Source organism: Sceloporus occidentalis, unplaced genomic scaffold (assembly GCF_023333645.1).
Source record: "Sceloporus occidentalis isolate IW3139 unplaced genomic scaffold, rSceOcc1.0.p SCAF_8, whole genome shotgun sequence".
Classification (NCBI taxonomy): Eukaryota; Metazoa; Chordata; class Lepidosauria; order Squamata; family Phrynosomatidae; genus Sceloporus; species Sceloporus occidentalis.
In genome coordinates, this window is record NW_028316988.1 from 41,686,127 (window position 1) to 41,702,304 (window position 16,178).

Genomic DNA, 16,178 nt, shown 5'->3' on the forward strand with positions numbered 1-16,178 from the left:
ATCAAGGGAGGGAAGGGGGCTTACCATCATGGATCTCTCCAGTTCCACCTCCTGGAGCAGCTCTGCGAATTCCTTAAAGGATTCAGCTACGAAGGAGAGGAAAGAAAATGAAGACATATCAACAGTTGAAATAAAGAGTATTGGCCACACAAACTGCGAAACCCATGGCTAGTCTTCCCTCTTCTGAGGCTGAGATGGCTAGAAGGAAGGGAGGAAGCATCTGGTTCTACTGGCTCAACTTGCATCTCCAAGGCTGAAGCAACGAAAAGAAGCAGAAAACCAGGGCTGTTTTGGGACCATGCCTGTGATCTGATTCACTTTCCCTCTGATTCACGTCAGCCGGCTCTTCTGCCCATCTCTCAAGATTTCCAAAGGTGCTAAAAATTTCCAGCTCATTTCATCAGGACCAAAGGGCCTCCAATGTCACCGCAAGAGCTGTTTCCAACTTTTCAAACCATGCATGGTTTGGACAGCAGCGGCAGTGAACTCAAGAGGTAGATGAATGGCTGCAATGTATTTTCCCCCAAAAAAGGCAAATTTAGGGAAAGGTGGATCGAGTCAATCAAGGAAGCCATGGCCCTGAATCTGCAAGACCTGAGCCTGGCCATTAATAAGAGGGTGGCTTGGAGGTCTCTCACTCATAGGACCACCGCAAGTCAAAGCCCACTTGATGCCAAAGAACGAACAAACAAACAAAAATCCATAGAAGGTGCAACCTTTCCAAGCAATGGCAGCCCAAGCCACCAACGGCAAAGATAGCACTGTCAGGACTCCCCTGCATTCATATATTCATTTGTCATTTATATATTCATTTGGGGTTTCTGTCAGAGGGATTATTAGTTTAGGGTTTTGTTTAGATATTATTTGAATAAGGACATAATGGGTTTGATATATATTGGTTAGTTAGAATGTACTAGAAGGTGATAGATAGATGGCTAGCTTCTGTGCTTGCTTATTAGGATTGGAATGTTACAAAGTTAGGGAGTTACCCAGCCAGGCAGAGACTGCTCTTGTGTTGGGAGGGGGAGTTAAACCTTAAGAGTTAATGCTACTACTTATAGGCTGTTATAGTAATATGTTCATGATGTTAATATATGTTGTTGTTATGTTTTATATGCTGCCATGTATGTTGGGTTGTGGGATGATGGGATATATAACCATTCTTACATATACTCATAGGTTGTTAAGGTTTTATATTACTTAGTCTAGTGGTGAAGGATGTTTGGGTTTCAAGGCCACAGGTGTGAGGAGGAGATAACGCTTGGTGAGAACTTAATTGTTTTGGGAACAGGCCAGAGAGCCCGGACGAGAGGACACTACGTCATCGGGGTGGAGATTCCTCACTGCGTGGGAAAGACTGATCCAATTAATTAACTTTATTGCTTTATGGGGGTGGGTCTGCTCGTGGGACTATATAACCCATCTGTAACTATGTATCTTCATTCCTGACAAAGAAGTCACTTCTGTTGCCTATACCTTTACCTTTCAATAAAGCTGTTACTTTTTACAAGCACAGCCTCTTGTTGTTAGGGAGTGGCAAATGGGAGCCTGACAAGCACTTACCAATGTTAATCTCATCGTCGGTCAGAGTGTCGCCGATAAAATCAAACTGAAAGGACTGAAGGGTCTGAGCGAATTTCTGCACGGCTGAGGAATAACCTATGAAAGGCACAAAGAGATAGAAATATTCAACAATGGCAACTCAAGAATGGCCACTTAAGCTCTATATTAGTTCTCAATGAAGATGATGCTTTGGAGATTTTAACTTTCTTTCCCCTAAAAACAAAGGAGAACTCAGCACTGAAGATTCTCTAGGCTTCTCCTCTTTCTAAATGAAAAGACTGAGAAGACCAATAAAGAGAGAATGGAGTAAATGTGAAAATGGAGAGGTCTAGATAGGGAACCCATTTTCTGATGAACTGAAAATTAATCTGAAAAGCAGTCATTGCTTAGTGTCTGCCCAGCTTCTCATGAAGCCTACCATCTCTCAATATGTACTAAAGGTCTCTTAAGCAATAACCTTCTTCCTTGAAAAAATATTACTAGCCAGAATCTTCCTCACAACTGTCTTGGACTGTGATCTAAGATCAATAAAACAGAGTCCTTCGAATATGCAACTGAAATCACAAGTTAAATCAAACTGGTTGAAATCAAGTCAGTCCCACCCAAAAGCATTACGCAACGCAGCCTCTGAGAAGCCAAACTGCAACAATTATTCACTTGCTAAGTTGGTTTTTATGACGTGTAGACCTAAGAAGAGCAGCTGCCGTTGTCTGGTCTCTCATTAACATGGCAGACAAACAAAGGAAGAAAGGGGTCAGAATGAGTCTGTCTGGATAAACCGGGCCCTTTATCACCAAAGACATGCGTTTGGAGCCTCATGACAAGCTTCAACTCTGATCAAAGTACTTCTCCCCATTGGCTCCAGAGCAAAAGATGGGATTGAAGAAAAGAAGAAAGCAAATTAGAGGCTCCCAAAATTTCCAGCAATTTAGAGAGAGAGAGTTAAGAGCTATGAAACACATTTCCCTTCAGGAAGGATGTTTCCGAAAAGACGAAGGCATGCATGGAACCAATTAGGACCAACTGCACTCCAACCCAGTTCTCTCTGTCTTTAGGAGAGGAGTGGGTCAATCCTGGTCCTTATCAAACATATCTGTAGCCCATATCCCATAAGCTCATATACATCTCAGGTCCAGGCTATGGGATGGACCTTGTCTCCCCGCATGAGCCCACCTGGACCCTGACATTTTCAAGAGAGGCCTTTCCTTCAGCTCCATCACCTTCACAGCTATGGCTGGTGGGCTCATAATGCTTCTCAGTGGCTGCCCCTCAACTTTGGGACTCAATCTGGAACACCTCGATCCACAATGGACATTATTCAAGTCATGTTCAGTTTATGGTGGCCCAAAGGTGAACATATCATGGGGTTTCTTGGCCAGATCTATTCAAAAGAGGTTTCCCATGACTGCCTTCCTCTGAGGCTGAGTAGGTGCGACTTCGTCAAGATTACCTAGCAGGCTTCCATCGCTGAGTGGACATTTGAACCCAGGTCCCAGCCCAGCACTGAAACCCTCCTCCACACCTATTAAAAGATGTATGAAGACATAATGTGATACTATGCCTGTGTACAACCTCAACAAGGCTCTGTCCATTGTTAGTTGATGCAAGCCAGCTTCAAACCATTGTTAATAATGGACCCCTTCGCACCCCCTTCAGTGATGCCACTGACAGTAGGCCCTGCTAAAGCAGAATCCTTTTCTCTTGATCTTTTCTTCCAATGTTTACTATAGACACGCCGCTACAATCTGACACCCAAAGTCTGTTTCTCCAGTCCTCCCAACGTTGATGCTGCTTAAAAATTTCCAATGGACAAGGAAGAAAAGATGGGTCAGGGGTGCAAAAAGACATAGAAGGGACCTTCTTTGTCAGAGACTTTGTTAGGTGAGGTATGCCTGCATTGCACAGGATCTAGTTCGCCAATACTCCCATGCAGCCTCCGAATATTTCATTTCTTGTTTCTCCATTGGAACAGAGCAGAAATGAACTATCCCAAGACCTTGTGTTGTGTGTGTTTCTCACGTGCACACATGGCAACATGGCAACATTCCCATCCATCTTCACCATAAAGTCTCAGTGAACCAATGTAACCACGCAAGGTTAACATTGTGTTCGACTGTTCGTTTCACGTCGAAACATGTGAGATTTCCAAGTGAAATAAAAGCAAAGTAAATTGCAGGAATTGCTAGCGGTTGGAGAGGAGAGAGCTTTGGTCTCCCCACAACACAGAGAGGAAAGTCTGACTGACAAACTTCTGCTTTAATCCAATATGAAATCACGGGGTTGGAAATGCATTACGCATAGACACACACACACACCAGTTTGGGGGCGGTCGAGGGAGGGCGCATAGCCCGACCGCATGTTGTTCCCACTTGGTTTCTTGCACAGTTGCATCATTACTCCGATCCATCACACCCGCCCAGATCCAAGGCCCCTTTGCCAATTTCCACTCGCAGGAGCCTTGCCTGCTTTCCATCTGTGTTTGCAGAATTGTGGGGGCTGGGAAGGGAAGGGAAAGAGAATGGAGTCCCTGGCAATACCAATGGAAAAGAAACCCCCCACCCACCCACCCATCCCCAAAAAGAGAGGAATTGTCCAGCATCCATCTGCCCAGCCGTTTGGGGATTTATAAGCAGACTGTTAATCTGATTAAGAAAAGGGAGAGAGGAGAGACGGCCCAGACTTCAACAGATGCCCCTCTTGTACCCTGGAAACACTTCCAACAGAGTGGTTTCACTACACCAGAAAGTAGGGGGGATCATGGTGAGTAAAGGAGCCACTGGGTCCTTATGGTTCATGGCTGCATCCTACACAGTCCTGAACTAGTGTGTGTATTTATTTTATTAGTGTGTGCATTCACTTATTTGGTGAGCAGCCAGTAATAGTTTGAGCATTGGACTATGACTCTGAAGACCAAGATTCGAATCCCAGCTCGGCCATGGAAACCCATGGGCAAGTCACACACTCTCAGCCTCAGAGGATGGCAATGGCAAACTATCTCTAAAGGAATGTGCCAAGAAAACCCTTGAAAAAGTCACCGTAAGTCAGAAAGGCACACAACAACAACAACAACAACAACAACAACAACGAGAAACTAGAGCTCTGTGGCAGAGAATCCCTCAACTGCAAATCCCAGGATTCCACAGGATGTTTCTGTGGCAGTTAAAGTGGAATCATATTGCTATTAATCAAGGCTTGTGAATACAAATCAGTCACAGATGCATTAATTCTAGGTTACACATTTGCAACTGCCATTGTGAATTCCACCTCAGTGGTAGTAGTAGTAGTAGTAGTAGTAGGGAGCCCTGGTGGCACAGTGGTTAAATGCCAGTACTACAGCCATAACATTGTGAGTTCAGCCCCAGAGGTCTCCAGGTTGGCTCAGTCTTCCATAAGTTGGTACAATGAATACCCAGCTTTTGGGGGGCAATTTGCTTACAGACAGTCAACCACTAAGAGAGTGTTATGTTCATTGATGAGCGCCACAGAAATGTACATGTTACTGCTACTGCTATAGTAGTAGTAGCATTAGTAGTAGCAGTGAAGGAAGACAGGTAAAATCTGTTAGTTCTCTGCCATCTCTCTTTGGCATCCCTGTTGTTGATGCCTTACTTACAACTCCTTGCAGTTACACCAGCCAAGCGTGCCAAGAGGAATCTGTGCCCTCTGCTCAGCCCTGGTTGAACGTTTCCTGTGGCCTCCAGGGAAATCCTCACCTCTGGGCCTAACCTCTCCATCCAGGCAGTGTGAAAATAAACAAACCAAGACTCCCTTTTGAAATAATGCAAATTGTACATTAAAGACTGTTTTGCAAAAGAGAGAGTTCCGCTGAAACGGGAGGAGAAAGCCTTTCGGCACGAAAAGTCCTCGCCCTTCGAAAGCCAAGAGGGTGCGACCGCCACGATGCCTGGATGTGTGCCAAAATTCCCGCTAAGGATGAGGCAAAACACACACAGTTTCCAAGTCAGTTCCAAACAAGCCCAGGGAGAGAAAGTTACTCAAGAGCCATGAACCTCTCAAGCAACCTTGGAGAAAAAGATAAAACTATCTTTAGCATGAGATCCTTAATTCTCAGTTAAGATCAATCACTTAAACCACACAAAACCTTTGTAAGACCAGCGGCTTGACTGATCTGCATCATCTCAGACAACGCTTCTGTACCCTATTACATTCTTACACTAATCACCACAACCTTGCCACTCAAATACACCTGTGGCTATACTTCCAGATCCATCTGCGCATCCAAAGAGGTGGATTGATATCCACAAAATAACATGCTAAAATAAATCAGTCTCAACGCTACTTCTGGATTCCTCCATTCCCTTTTCCATTCTATCCCAAACAGACTAAAAAACGGCTATCTCCTAGAAAACTCTTCTCAGCCACGATGGAGTTAACACCGACATCTCAGCTTCATCTGGCTTTATTTTTCCGTGGCTTTATTTTTCAGAGGTGAAGGAACACCACGTTCCCGACCGATCATCCTAAATCCCAATACAACTAAAAGTTCAATTAATTTTGTTTTGCAGAGCTTGCTTCCCTTACCACTATTTGAATTAGTGTCATGCGAAGCATCAAATCTCTTTCTGTATATCCTTATCTGAGAGGGTGCGTCTTGCCCAGTTATCCATTAAGTGGATTTGCCCGGTGATCCCCTCACCTTCTAGTTTCCATCTGCCTTTCCCATTTTTAAAGCACTTTTGTTCCTTCGCTAGATACCAAACGTATCACTTTGAGTCTCTGCCCAGGAAAGGATTTATCACTTCTCTTCTGCTGGCTGCTATAGCATCTTAAAGAATTATCTTCTGAACAGACAAATGGCAATGTGGGAGGGGAAACATTTTAGCATTTCCAGGTACAAGATAATATGACAATCTGGTGTAACACAAAAGTGAAATATGCCAGGGACTGGGATCAAGAGACGATAATGGCCGCATCTGTTCCAAAAGGCTATTTTACTTCAAAGGATTTCCAGCAACGATGGCAATATATCCATGATGAGTATTCCATGCAAAGCTTGGCATCTCAGTTACAAACCTTGTTGGCTTATTGTTAATCCTTTCTGGGAGAGGCCCAATAGCTAAACTCCAGTCTTGCTCTGGAAGAAGAGAAGCCAGCTGCGAAACTTGTAGTCTTTGTCTTTCTCCATCTCACTTACAACAAAGTGAGAACCAAACCAGGTGCAAACTTATATCACCGCCATTTTAAAATGATGGGATGGGATGCAGGCCACAGCCAGAATGGCAACTTTCCTTATGGAAATTAATGACTTGAAAGCACACAGCAACAAGAACTGGCCACACTGCATCCAGAGTTTGGTGTTGTGCTTTGAGTGTCGGACTAGGGCCCAGGTTCAAATCCCCGTCCAGCCATAGAAACCCATTGGGTGACTTTGGGCATGCCACTCTCTCAGCCTGAAAGGAAAGCAATGGCCAAGAAAACACCACGGTGGGTCTCATTAGAAATGATTTGAAGGCACACAACAACAAGGACAAGCGGAAGGGGGAGAAGTCAGAAACAAGACGCTAATCTTGGAGTACATGGCTGGAAATTCATGGGGTCAAGCAGTACTAAAAGCAAGCCAGGACCAAGAGGAGGTTACAACCAGTAGGAAGAGAAAGCCATCCTCTGGGAAGCCACATTCCAAACTTATCTTTTTCTTCAATTGACACTAAGTTGCCTTCTCTTCTTTCCACGGGAAAAAATGCCTCTGCGTCTCCAACTTTCTTTGACTGCCTACATATTCAGGCACACTTTGCAGCCTGACCAAATGCCAAGGGCCCAACCAGAGGTTATTATTATTATTACCAACAACCCATAGTTGCATGAAGCGCCTATGTTGCATGCAGCTTGTTCAGAGGATTCCTCAGAAACCTAGCACCCTTATCATACTTAAAGCACATCCAGTGCCAAACTGAGCACCGCCTTACATCCCACCTTACCTGCCTTTCCCACTTCTTCTGCCTTTTGCATGATACCTCCTCCTTCGCTGTCATCACCACCATCACTCCTGGTGGCTTACAAGTTAAAACAAGAACGGTGAAGCTAAAAACAACTAAAGAGAAGCGTTAAAAAAAAGAATCACACTATACACAGAATTAAAACAAGGTCACCTGAGCACAAAAGCTAGAATCGTCAAAGCCAGTGTATTCGCTATTACGGTACAGTGCGCCTGTGTCATACGCAGATGCACCATACATGGCTTTCTGCAAACATGTAAAGCTGGCAGGGAGCCTGCAGGAGTGCATGGGGCACAAGGGGTGGCGTGTCCCATTAAGAGTAATGGGGCCCGCGTCCATGGCACATGTGCGCCGCTGCACCACCATACCATGCATGAGCCCCATTATTTTCAATGGAGCTCGAGCATACACTTTTTTTTATGCGAGGGGGTCTGGAACGGATCCCCCGCATTAAAAAAGGGCGCACTGTACAGTGGTTCTCAACCTTCCTAATGCTGCGACCCTTTAATCCAGTTCCTCGTGTTGTGGTGACCCCCAACCATAACTTAGCATAGCATGTACATAGTCCGGATGGGTCAAGAGTTGCAAATGAGGTCCCAGAACCAGACTCTTCTCACTCGCAGACATCCTATATATCTCTCAGTAAGGAAAAGAAGACACCAGGCAATGAAGGAAGAGGAGGAAGACATCCAAAAGGACTTTAGCTACCAAGGAATCTTCCAGGCTTTAGGACAGAGCTTACACCAAACAAGGCGGAGAAGAACAGGTGTATGTCCTGAAGGTCCTGAGCTACTTCTCCGTGGTGTACACTTACATCAACCTGTTTTCACCGCCTCAACAAAGCTACTTTTCCAGCACAAGCGCTCCACCTCAGAGTCACAAAACTTGTTACACCGGTTGTACACCGGAAAGCCAGCCAGCCATCAAGTAAGTGCTAGTCTGCCCGGGCTCCAAGCTTACAACTTGGCCTTGTCTTTTTTTACTGAGAGTTGAGCACCATCAAGAAAATCATCATCACCATCATCATCGCCACACTGGAAAAGGTATTTTCTGTACATAAAATAAGGTTTGTGCACACAAATACGGTGTTCGGTGCAGAAAATGCTGCTCCCGGTGCAAAAAGAAAACAAAAAAGTCCTCCATGCAAAAAAAGTGTGAATTTTGTGTAGAATAAGTCTTCCATCACAGCATCTTCTGCACAGAAATATCAAGGTTTTGCACAAAAAGGCTGTTTTCTCTGCAAAACAACCACCTGCAAATTTTGCACAAAATTGCGCAAATGGTGAAGAATCTACTCATCTGCGCAGAATTCTTCCCATCAAATCTGCAAAAGCCAAAGCCACAAATGTGGAGGGCTGGCTGTATTACATTTATTCCAGGCCTAGCTAGGAGTTTCTCCCCAGGGATAGGGATGATGATGACGATGATGATGATGGCTTTTCAGGAATGCCATCCATCCCTAGCCATTTCCAAGAGCACTGACAACTATCAAGCTATGACCCCAATGGCGAATAAGCTTGCCCTGCACCACCGCAGTAAGACCATCTTCCATCTTCTGACAACCAGACTATTGTCCTCCAAACAAGGAAATGCCCAAGACAAGCCACATGGCAAAGCCATGCCCTGCTGACAAGGGGCCTGAGCCTTTCCATCCAGCGACGGACGTGGCGTCCATCTGGACCCCAACCAATAGGGATGGCCGAAAGTAGGCCAGCCTCTCAACGACGGCAACATCTGCCAGTCAACCTCCTTCACAAAGGCTCTCCTTATGATAGTGCTGGAGTAGTAGGAAGCTCTCACAAAAGGCCCATTCTTCTTCCCTTCATCTGGGACAGAAACTGTATTTCCCATTCTCCACATGACTCTTTCGGAACAGACCGCAACACAGTAAAGAGAGAAAAGAGGCCAAGCCATGCTCTCAAGTGCTGACTTGAAGCAAGAGACTCAGCTGTGGACTCAAATTCATGGGAGATCCTTAGACTATGCCTTCAACACAACATCTGAAAAGCAGCGCCACTGATGAACCTATAAAGGATAACAATAACTCTTGGTTTCATCTGCTCTCCATCTCTTCTATTTCTCTTCATCTACTCCTAAGGATTACATTGGAGCAAAGCAATCACTGCCAAACGTTCCTGGTAGATTGTTTTTCAACCTTCCGTCTCGAATGCCCCGTTGGGATGAGGAAATGGTTTTGCATTGCTTGATGCTGACAAGTTGTCACATTTGTTTACGGTAGTCATAAACCAATCTTTTGTACATACAGCAAGGCAAGATCTGCAAACCAGATTGCACCCGACAGTCAATGGAAGCACTATTAATGCTATAGTACGCAGCCATCTATGAGTCCCAGAAGCTGTTGCAAAACTGCACAAAGTAGACACACAGTCATGTTTCCATGCAAAGAAAGACAGCCTCACAACTCCCTAAATTCCAGGCATAGCTGATGGGAACGTACACATGCCTCCGAACACAACTGGACCATTTTTTGTTCCCTGCCAGCATGAAGATAAAAGAATGCCATCCAACGTAATCTCTCCCAGCTGGAAAAAGAATCAGCAGAGCAAAGCAGAGGCCGTTTTTGGCTACCGAAATGCCTTAGGTTTCCTGAACTCTGCCCTTCGAGGATGTCAGAATATTTCGGGGACATTCCTAAACCTGCTTCTTTGCAAAGAAGCATTCAGGGACTACAAGTGCAAAATTTCTTCGGTAAAGAAACTGGAAAGGCTTCGACTGAGCTTGGATTAACCCTCCTTGCTCCAGTGATAAAATGTGAACCCAGGCCTCAAATTTAGGGTGCAACTACACTGCAGAAATAATGCATTTTGACACCGCTTTAAGTGCTGCTGCTCCATCCTACGGGATCCTAGGAGTTGTAGTTTTACAAGGTCTTTAGCCTTCTCTGCCAAAGACTGCTGGTGCCCCACTAAACTACAAATCCCAGGATTCTGTAGGATGGAGCCATAAAAGTTATGCAGTGGTTCCCAAACTTTGGTCCTCCAGGTGTTTTGGACTTCAGCTCCCAGAAGCCCCAGCTGGGTTGGCCAACTGTCAGGAATCCTGGGAGCTGGAGTCCAAAACATCTAGAAGACCAAAGTTTAGGCATCAGTGAAAAGTAATGTCAAACTGCATCATTTCTACAATGTAAATGCATTCTATGTCTCTTGGAGAACTTTGGACACTCTTCCTCTAAGAGGAAGATATTTGGCTCACATTTTGACCCAGAGCTTTAAAGCAACATGGGGCAAGTAATGCAAACTACACACCCCGCAAGTGACTTTCCAACCAGAAGGGTCCAAACCAAAACTCTTCCCACAACAACCAAGAAGATCTCCCCCTGCAAAGCAGAGGCGATGTTTGGAAAACGTCAAGTACAAGGCCCTTTTTTTCTGGAGCAAAGCAACTCCTTTTCTCTGAGACTCTGGAAAGCCTGCGATTTCAGAATTTCCCCCGAAGAGTGTGACCCAGGAAGGCAGCCAGATGAGTCACTTGCAAAGGGCCAAATGGGGAAACCAGAGCCGAGCTCCAAGAAGAATCGGAGCAGCCTTCCCCTGAGTAAAGCCTTCCCTCCCTCCTTGCAAGGGAAAGAAAGGAGGAAAAAATCAGCTCTGCAGAGGAAGGCACATCTTCCCAACACAACTGGGGGACCAAACAGAGACCCACAACCTCTACTATCCTCTGTCCTAAATGCTACCAATGTGCAAAAGGCATAACTCTGGTGTAACTCGGAGGTGGCTGGAATGAGTGTGTCAAAGGCTCGGCTCTCTTGTTTCCATGTTGTAAAATGCAGAAAAGAGCAAACAATACAAAGAGAGGGAGGGAGGGAGGGAGGGAGGGAGGGAGGGAGGGAGGGAAGGAAGGAAGTCAGTAAAATCATCGTCATCGTCATCATCATCATCCCATTTGTCTCCAATTTAAAAGAAAAATACAATTAAAAACATACAACAAAGTGAGCATTAAAATAGAATTAAACTATTACGTACTGAAAGCCAGCATTTTGCAGTGGTTTTGAGGGATGGGTTATGACTCTGGAGACCAGGGCACGATCCCCAACTCGGTCATACAGTTGGCCCTTCTTATACACGGATTTTTTTATACACGGATTCAAGCATACACGGTTTGAAAATGTTCCAAAAACGTATAAATTTACCTTGATGTTCCATTTTTTATTAGGGACACCATTTTGCTCTGTCATTATATTTAATGGGACTTGAGCATACACGGATTTTGTTATACACGGGGGATCTTGGAACCAAACCCCAGCGTATAACAAGGGTCCACTGTATAACCCAATGGGTGACCTTTGGCAAGTCACACTCTCTCAGCCTCAGGGGAAAGCAACGGCAAACCCCTTCTGAAGACACTTGCCAAGAAACCCCCATGATAAGGTGGCCTTAGTCTGAGGCACCATAAATCAGAAACAACTTGTAGACACACAACAGCAACAGCCTTCTATTTGATTGCCTTTCGGTTGCTGACCATCTAATGGACACATCAGGTTCATATATGGTACATGGAGTGTAGGGAAAGTTGCTTGCTTGGACTACACTTCCCAGAATCCACCAACCAGCAGAGCCACTTATTGTTGTTGCATGCCTTCAAGTTATTTTCCGACATTTGGCAACCCTAAGGCAAACCTTTCATGGGGTTTTCTTGGCAAGATTTGTTCAAGGGAGATTTGCCATTGCCTTCCCTTGGTGATGTTCAGTGGTGGGATTGGAGGAAGAAATGGTCCCATGCAGACATCCATAATGTCCTCACATTTGGGCCCATAGCTCTGGGAGAGGATGAGCTCTTCCTAGTTGGTGCCAGAGGTGGGGCAGCTCTCATAGCTCTCACAAACTTGATCGCATCAATCCAGAGAGGCCACAAAATAAGATGAACGGAGCACAAAAACTCTGTGGCCTTCCATACGCTTTTGGACTGCAGCTCCCAGCAGCCCAAGCCAGTAAGAGCAATACTAAGGCATGCTGGGAGATGTAGCCCAAGCACTTCTGCAGGGCTGCACAATTCGCACCCAGTGTCTCAAAGAGGGTGGATACAGAAACCCGGTCTGCACCCAGTTATTCCACCTTGACACGGACAGCAGACTGGAGACCTTTCCGGATCAGCAGTTTCTGAGATGATGATGATGACCATTGCTGGTTCACTGCACTTCCAAGTGGTTTTATTGCATCTGTTCATAAGCTGCTTTCAAAGCTTGTTTAGATCCTGGGAAATAGATAAGACTACTAATTTGCACAGGAGAAGTAGGAAAGCCCAGCCCAGATCTGTTTCATAAACAACCGGGAAGGAAATGGATGATTATTTTTGTTTCAAATGGCGCAGCGCAAAGGAAAATGAGCTTTCAGGTTCCAAAGAGGGTTGATCATGTTATTATTTTGCGTCTGTGTTAGATCAAAAATCTAGGTTTTGCTACATTTTATGAGCCGACTTAAGTCCCTATACCAGGAGGAAGGTGAGATATAAATAATAATAATAGTAATAACTATAGATATTGAGTTATTGGTTTTTGGATGCTCAGATTCTAACTGAAGAAATGGACCCTAGAAACAAGAAACCGTATTGATGGGACCCATTCATGAGCAAAGCAGGACATAAAATACCCTATTTTAACCAAAAATAAGCATATAATATCCCACTCCCATTAAGACCTGAGGCCTTGATGCTACGCAGTATTGCATCCGAAGAAGTAGATTTATATCCACGAAAGATGATGCTAAAGTAAAGTGATAGCTGGTCTTAAAAGTACTGCCACATTTCTCTCTCTCTCTCTTTCTCTCTCTTCCTTTCCTTCTTTTTATGGAAAGCGAGAGATTCAGGCTGCCCTCAAAATGCCACAACACTTATTCCTGAGTCAGGATGTTTACTGGAAAGGGTGTCTTTGTGTTATTTTAAGACACTGTCTTCCAAGATGATTGTCGACATCCAAGACCCGGCAGCACTAATTTCCTTGCGCAGCTGAGAACAGTTGTGCTGCCTCTAAACCACAAAACAAGTGGAACCTGGAAAGACTGAGAAACCTTAGGAAAACTGCAAAGGAATTTGGGGAGTAGAAAATGGACACATACACCCAGACCCCCCACGGCCCCCCACTAACATTAAATCACTGGCAGCAATGAGTTCCATGATTTTGTATAAGGGACGCCATTTTACAGTACCATTGTATTTAATGGGACTTGAGCATCTGTGGGTTTTGGTATCCACCGAGGGTCCTGGCACCAAAACCCAGAGGATACCAAGGCCCTCTGAATTAAGCCTCATTGATACTCTTTTCTCCCTTTTGCAGAGAACCAGAACCTGGGATTTTCCATCAGCCAGGAAAGGAAAGGCTCACATCACTTCCCCAATGAAGACGGAGACTGCGATCTACTGAACAGGCGTCTTACCATCTCTTAACCTTCATGAAGACAGTAGGACAGGGAGCAAAATAGGATATACTGGGTTCAGCCTCAGACACACACACACCCTTGGCCAAGTATTCTGACAACTGAACACAATAGTTTTCATGCTGTTGTTGCGCACCTTCAAGTTGTTTCTGACTTATGGCTAACCTAAGGCAAACCTATCATGGAGTTTCCTTGGCAAGTTTCTCCAGAGGGAGTTTGCCATTGCCATCCTCTGAGGCTGAGAGGGTGTGCCTTTCCTAAAGTCAGCCAGTGGGCTTAAAGGGCCAAGCTGGGATTCAAACCCTGGCCTCCTAATCCAGCGCTCAACCGCCATGACACACTAGCTGTCACAGGTTTCTTATTACGAATATTAGTGTTCCTATAGCCATTCAACAGAAGTTGGCAAATGTCATTTTATAAGCCCTGGTCAAACATTTGTTAGAAAATAGAAACCTACTGTCAGGCCCTTACTCCGTTAACCATCGTCCCGCCATCTTTGCGAATTTGACTTTTCCGGAGTTGATTATTTTGGGGTTTTGATGAATGCGTTCTCTCTAGGAATCTCTAGGTCCTCCAGCGCAACTCTGCCAGGAGTTGACCATAGAGTTGTGCTAGAGAACTTAGAAGTTCCTAGAGAAAACATTGTTCTGGGCCTTTGTAGGTCCTCCAGCATGATTCTGCGATCAACGTCTGGCAGATGTTGACCACAGAGTTGCCCTGGAGGACCTGGAGATTCCTAGAGGGGTAAAAAGCATAATGTTTTTGTATTTGCAACCCCAGCAAATGTGGAGGGACCACTGTAGTCTGGCCCTGTGCTCAAGTGGCATGAATGCATCCCCAGCAAACATCATGGCCAACAGACCATGCAAAGAGCACACAGGAAGGACCCAAAAACAAAAAACCCACACTATCTGAGTCATTCTGATGTAGAATTTGGGAATGGTGGGGGGGGGGGCAAGGACAAGGAGCCATTTCTCCTCATCTTAAGCTGACCACAGGCCTGTGGTTGCCACTCTTTCCTGCGCTTGCTTTAAATATGCCTCTCCGTTTCATATCTTGTGGGAGCAAGCTGCAGTTTTCCTCTGGAGCAAAAAGAGAGTCTCTTCTGATCTGGATGTGGGTTTTTCCCCCCAGAAACGGATGGATCTTGCAAAGAGATACCCTTTAAAAAAAGAATTTTAGAAATAGAAATGCAAATGGAGGGGAAGAAATGCAGGCTTTAAGCTAAGCTGACAAAACAACAAAATGGCAGAGACATGTTTAGACCCTATCGCTCCTGGAAAACACACCAGATAAACACTACTCTTAAACACCAAATAAAATAAGACTGGTTTTACACAATGTGGCAACCATTCGTAACTTGGCACCGAACAACGTTTTCATACAATCGATCAATGAGTTCCAATAACTCATTTGACCTTCCAGGAAAATTCAACACATCAATCCCTTCCTTTTCTTTCTGTAGGGAAGAAAAACAATACTCTCAAAGTAATACTGTACACAGTGCAACAATTCGTTCTTTTCACCTTGCTAGGCATCGTTGCCTCCCTTTCCTAATTAATTGTTAATCAACAGACAAAACGTGACACAATCTGTTTTCAGAGATACTTTGGTCATGCAGATACTTTGCAGACACTGCAGATGCTTTGCACTCTTTGCAGAAACAAAGTAGGGGACTTCTAGATTTGGGAGGGAAATGAAATTGTCATGAATTGCTACAACTCATCCTTGAAGAACACACTGCTCTCCTCCAGTCCTTAGGACAAAACCTATTGCAACCAACCAGAGTTATTCTTTACAAACCAAAAGAAATTAAAGACAGAATCAAGTGAAGCAACTGGGATTGTAAAGCATTTAATTCAGTGGGATTTAGTGTCAAGTAAACACAGAAAGAGAGAGAGAGAGAGGGGGGCTTTTCCTGTGATTTCCCAAAGCAAACAAGTGAAATGGCAGATAAAAACTGGGCTTGTTTCAACAAGGGAAGATTCTGCCAAAAAGACTCTGAAATGTTATGGAGGAGACGGAGGCGATAGATAGCCGTCAGGAGATGTGGCTCAGCCTCGCCCATTCCTTCCCACGGCCTTGTTCCCATTCTCTGGCTTCATCCTGGATCCTTTCAAACGACAGAATTACAGCACTATGAGCCCATTTCCATTGCCATAAGTGCAACCCATGGAATCTGGGGATAGGTAGTTTAGTCCATCCGTGTGGAATGGGGTCTTTCTCTCTTCCTATTGCCCTCCACCTTTCCAAGCATCATTGCCTCTTT

The 16,178-nt window shown here is 44.9% G+C and overlaps 1 protein-coding gene across 1 annotated transcript in view; it reads right to left on the reverse strand.

Annotated features, from left to right (window-relative positions):
• Positions 1-16,178, reverse strand: part of OPHN1 (oligophrenin 1) — a 52,357-nt gene that overhangs the window by 33,777 nt on the left and 2,402 nt on the right. Inside the window, exons 2-3 of the mRNA XM_089536385.1 lie at positions 1,564-1,659; positions 25-86 (exon numbers count right to left, since the gene is read on the reverse strand). Of these exons, the coding sequence (XP_089392511.1) occupies positions 25-86; positions 1,564-1,659 (158 nt within the window). The remainder of the gene's footprint in view (positions 1-24; positions 87-1,563; positions 1,660-16,178) is intronic.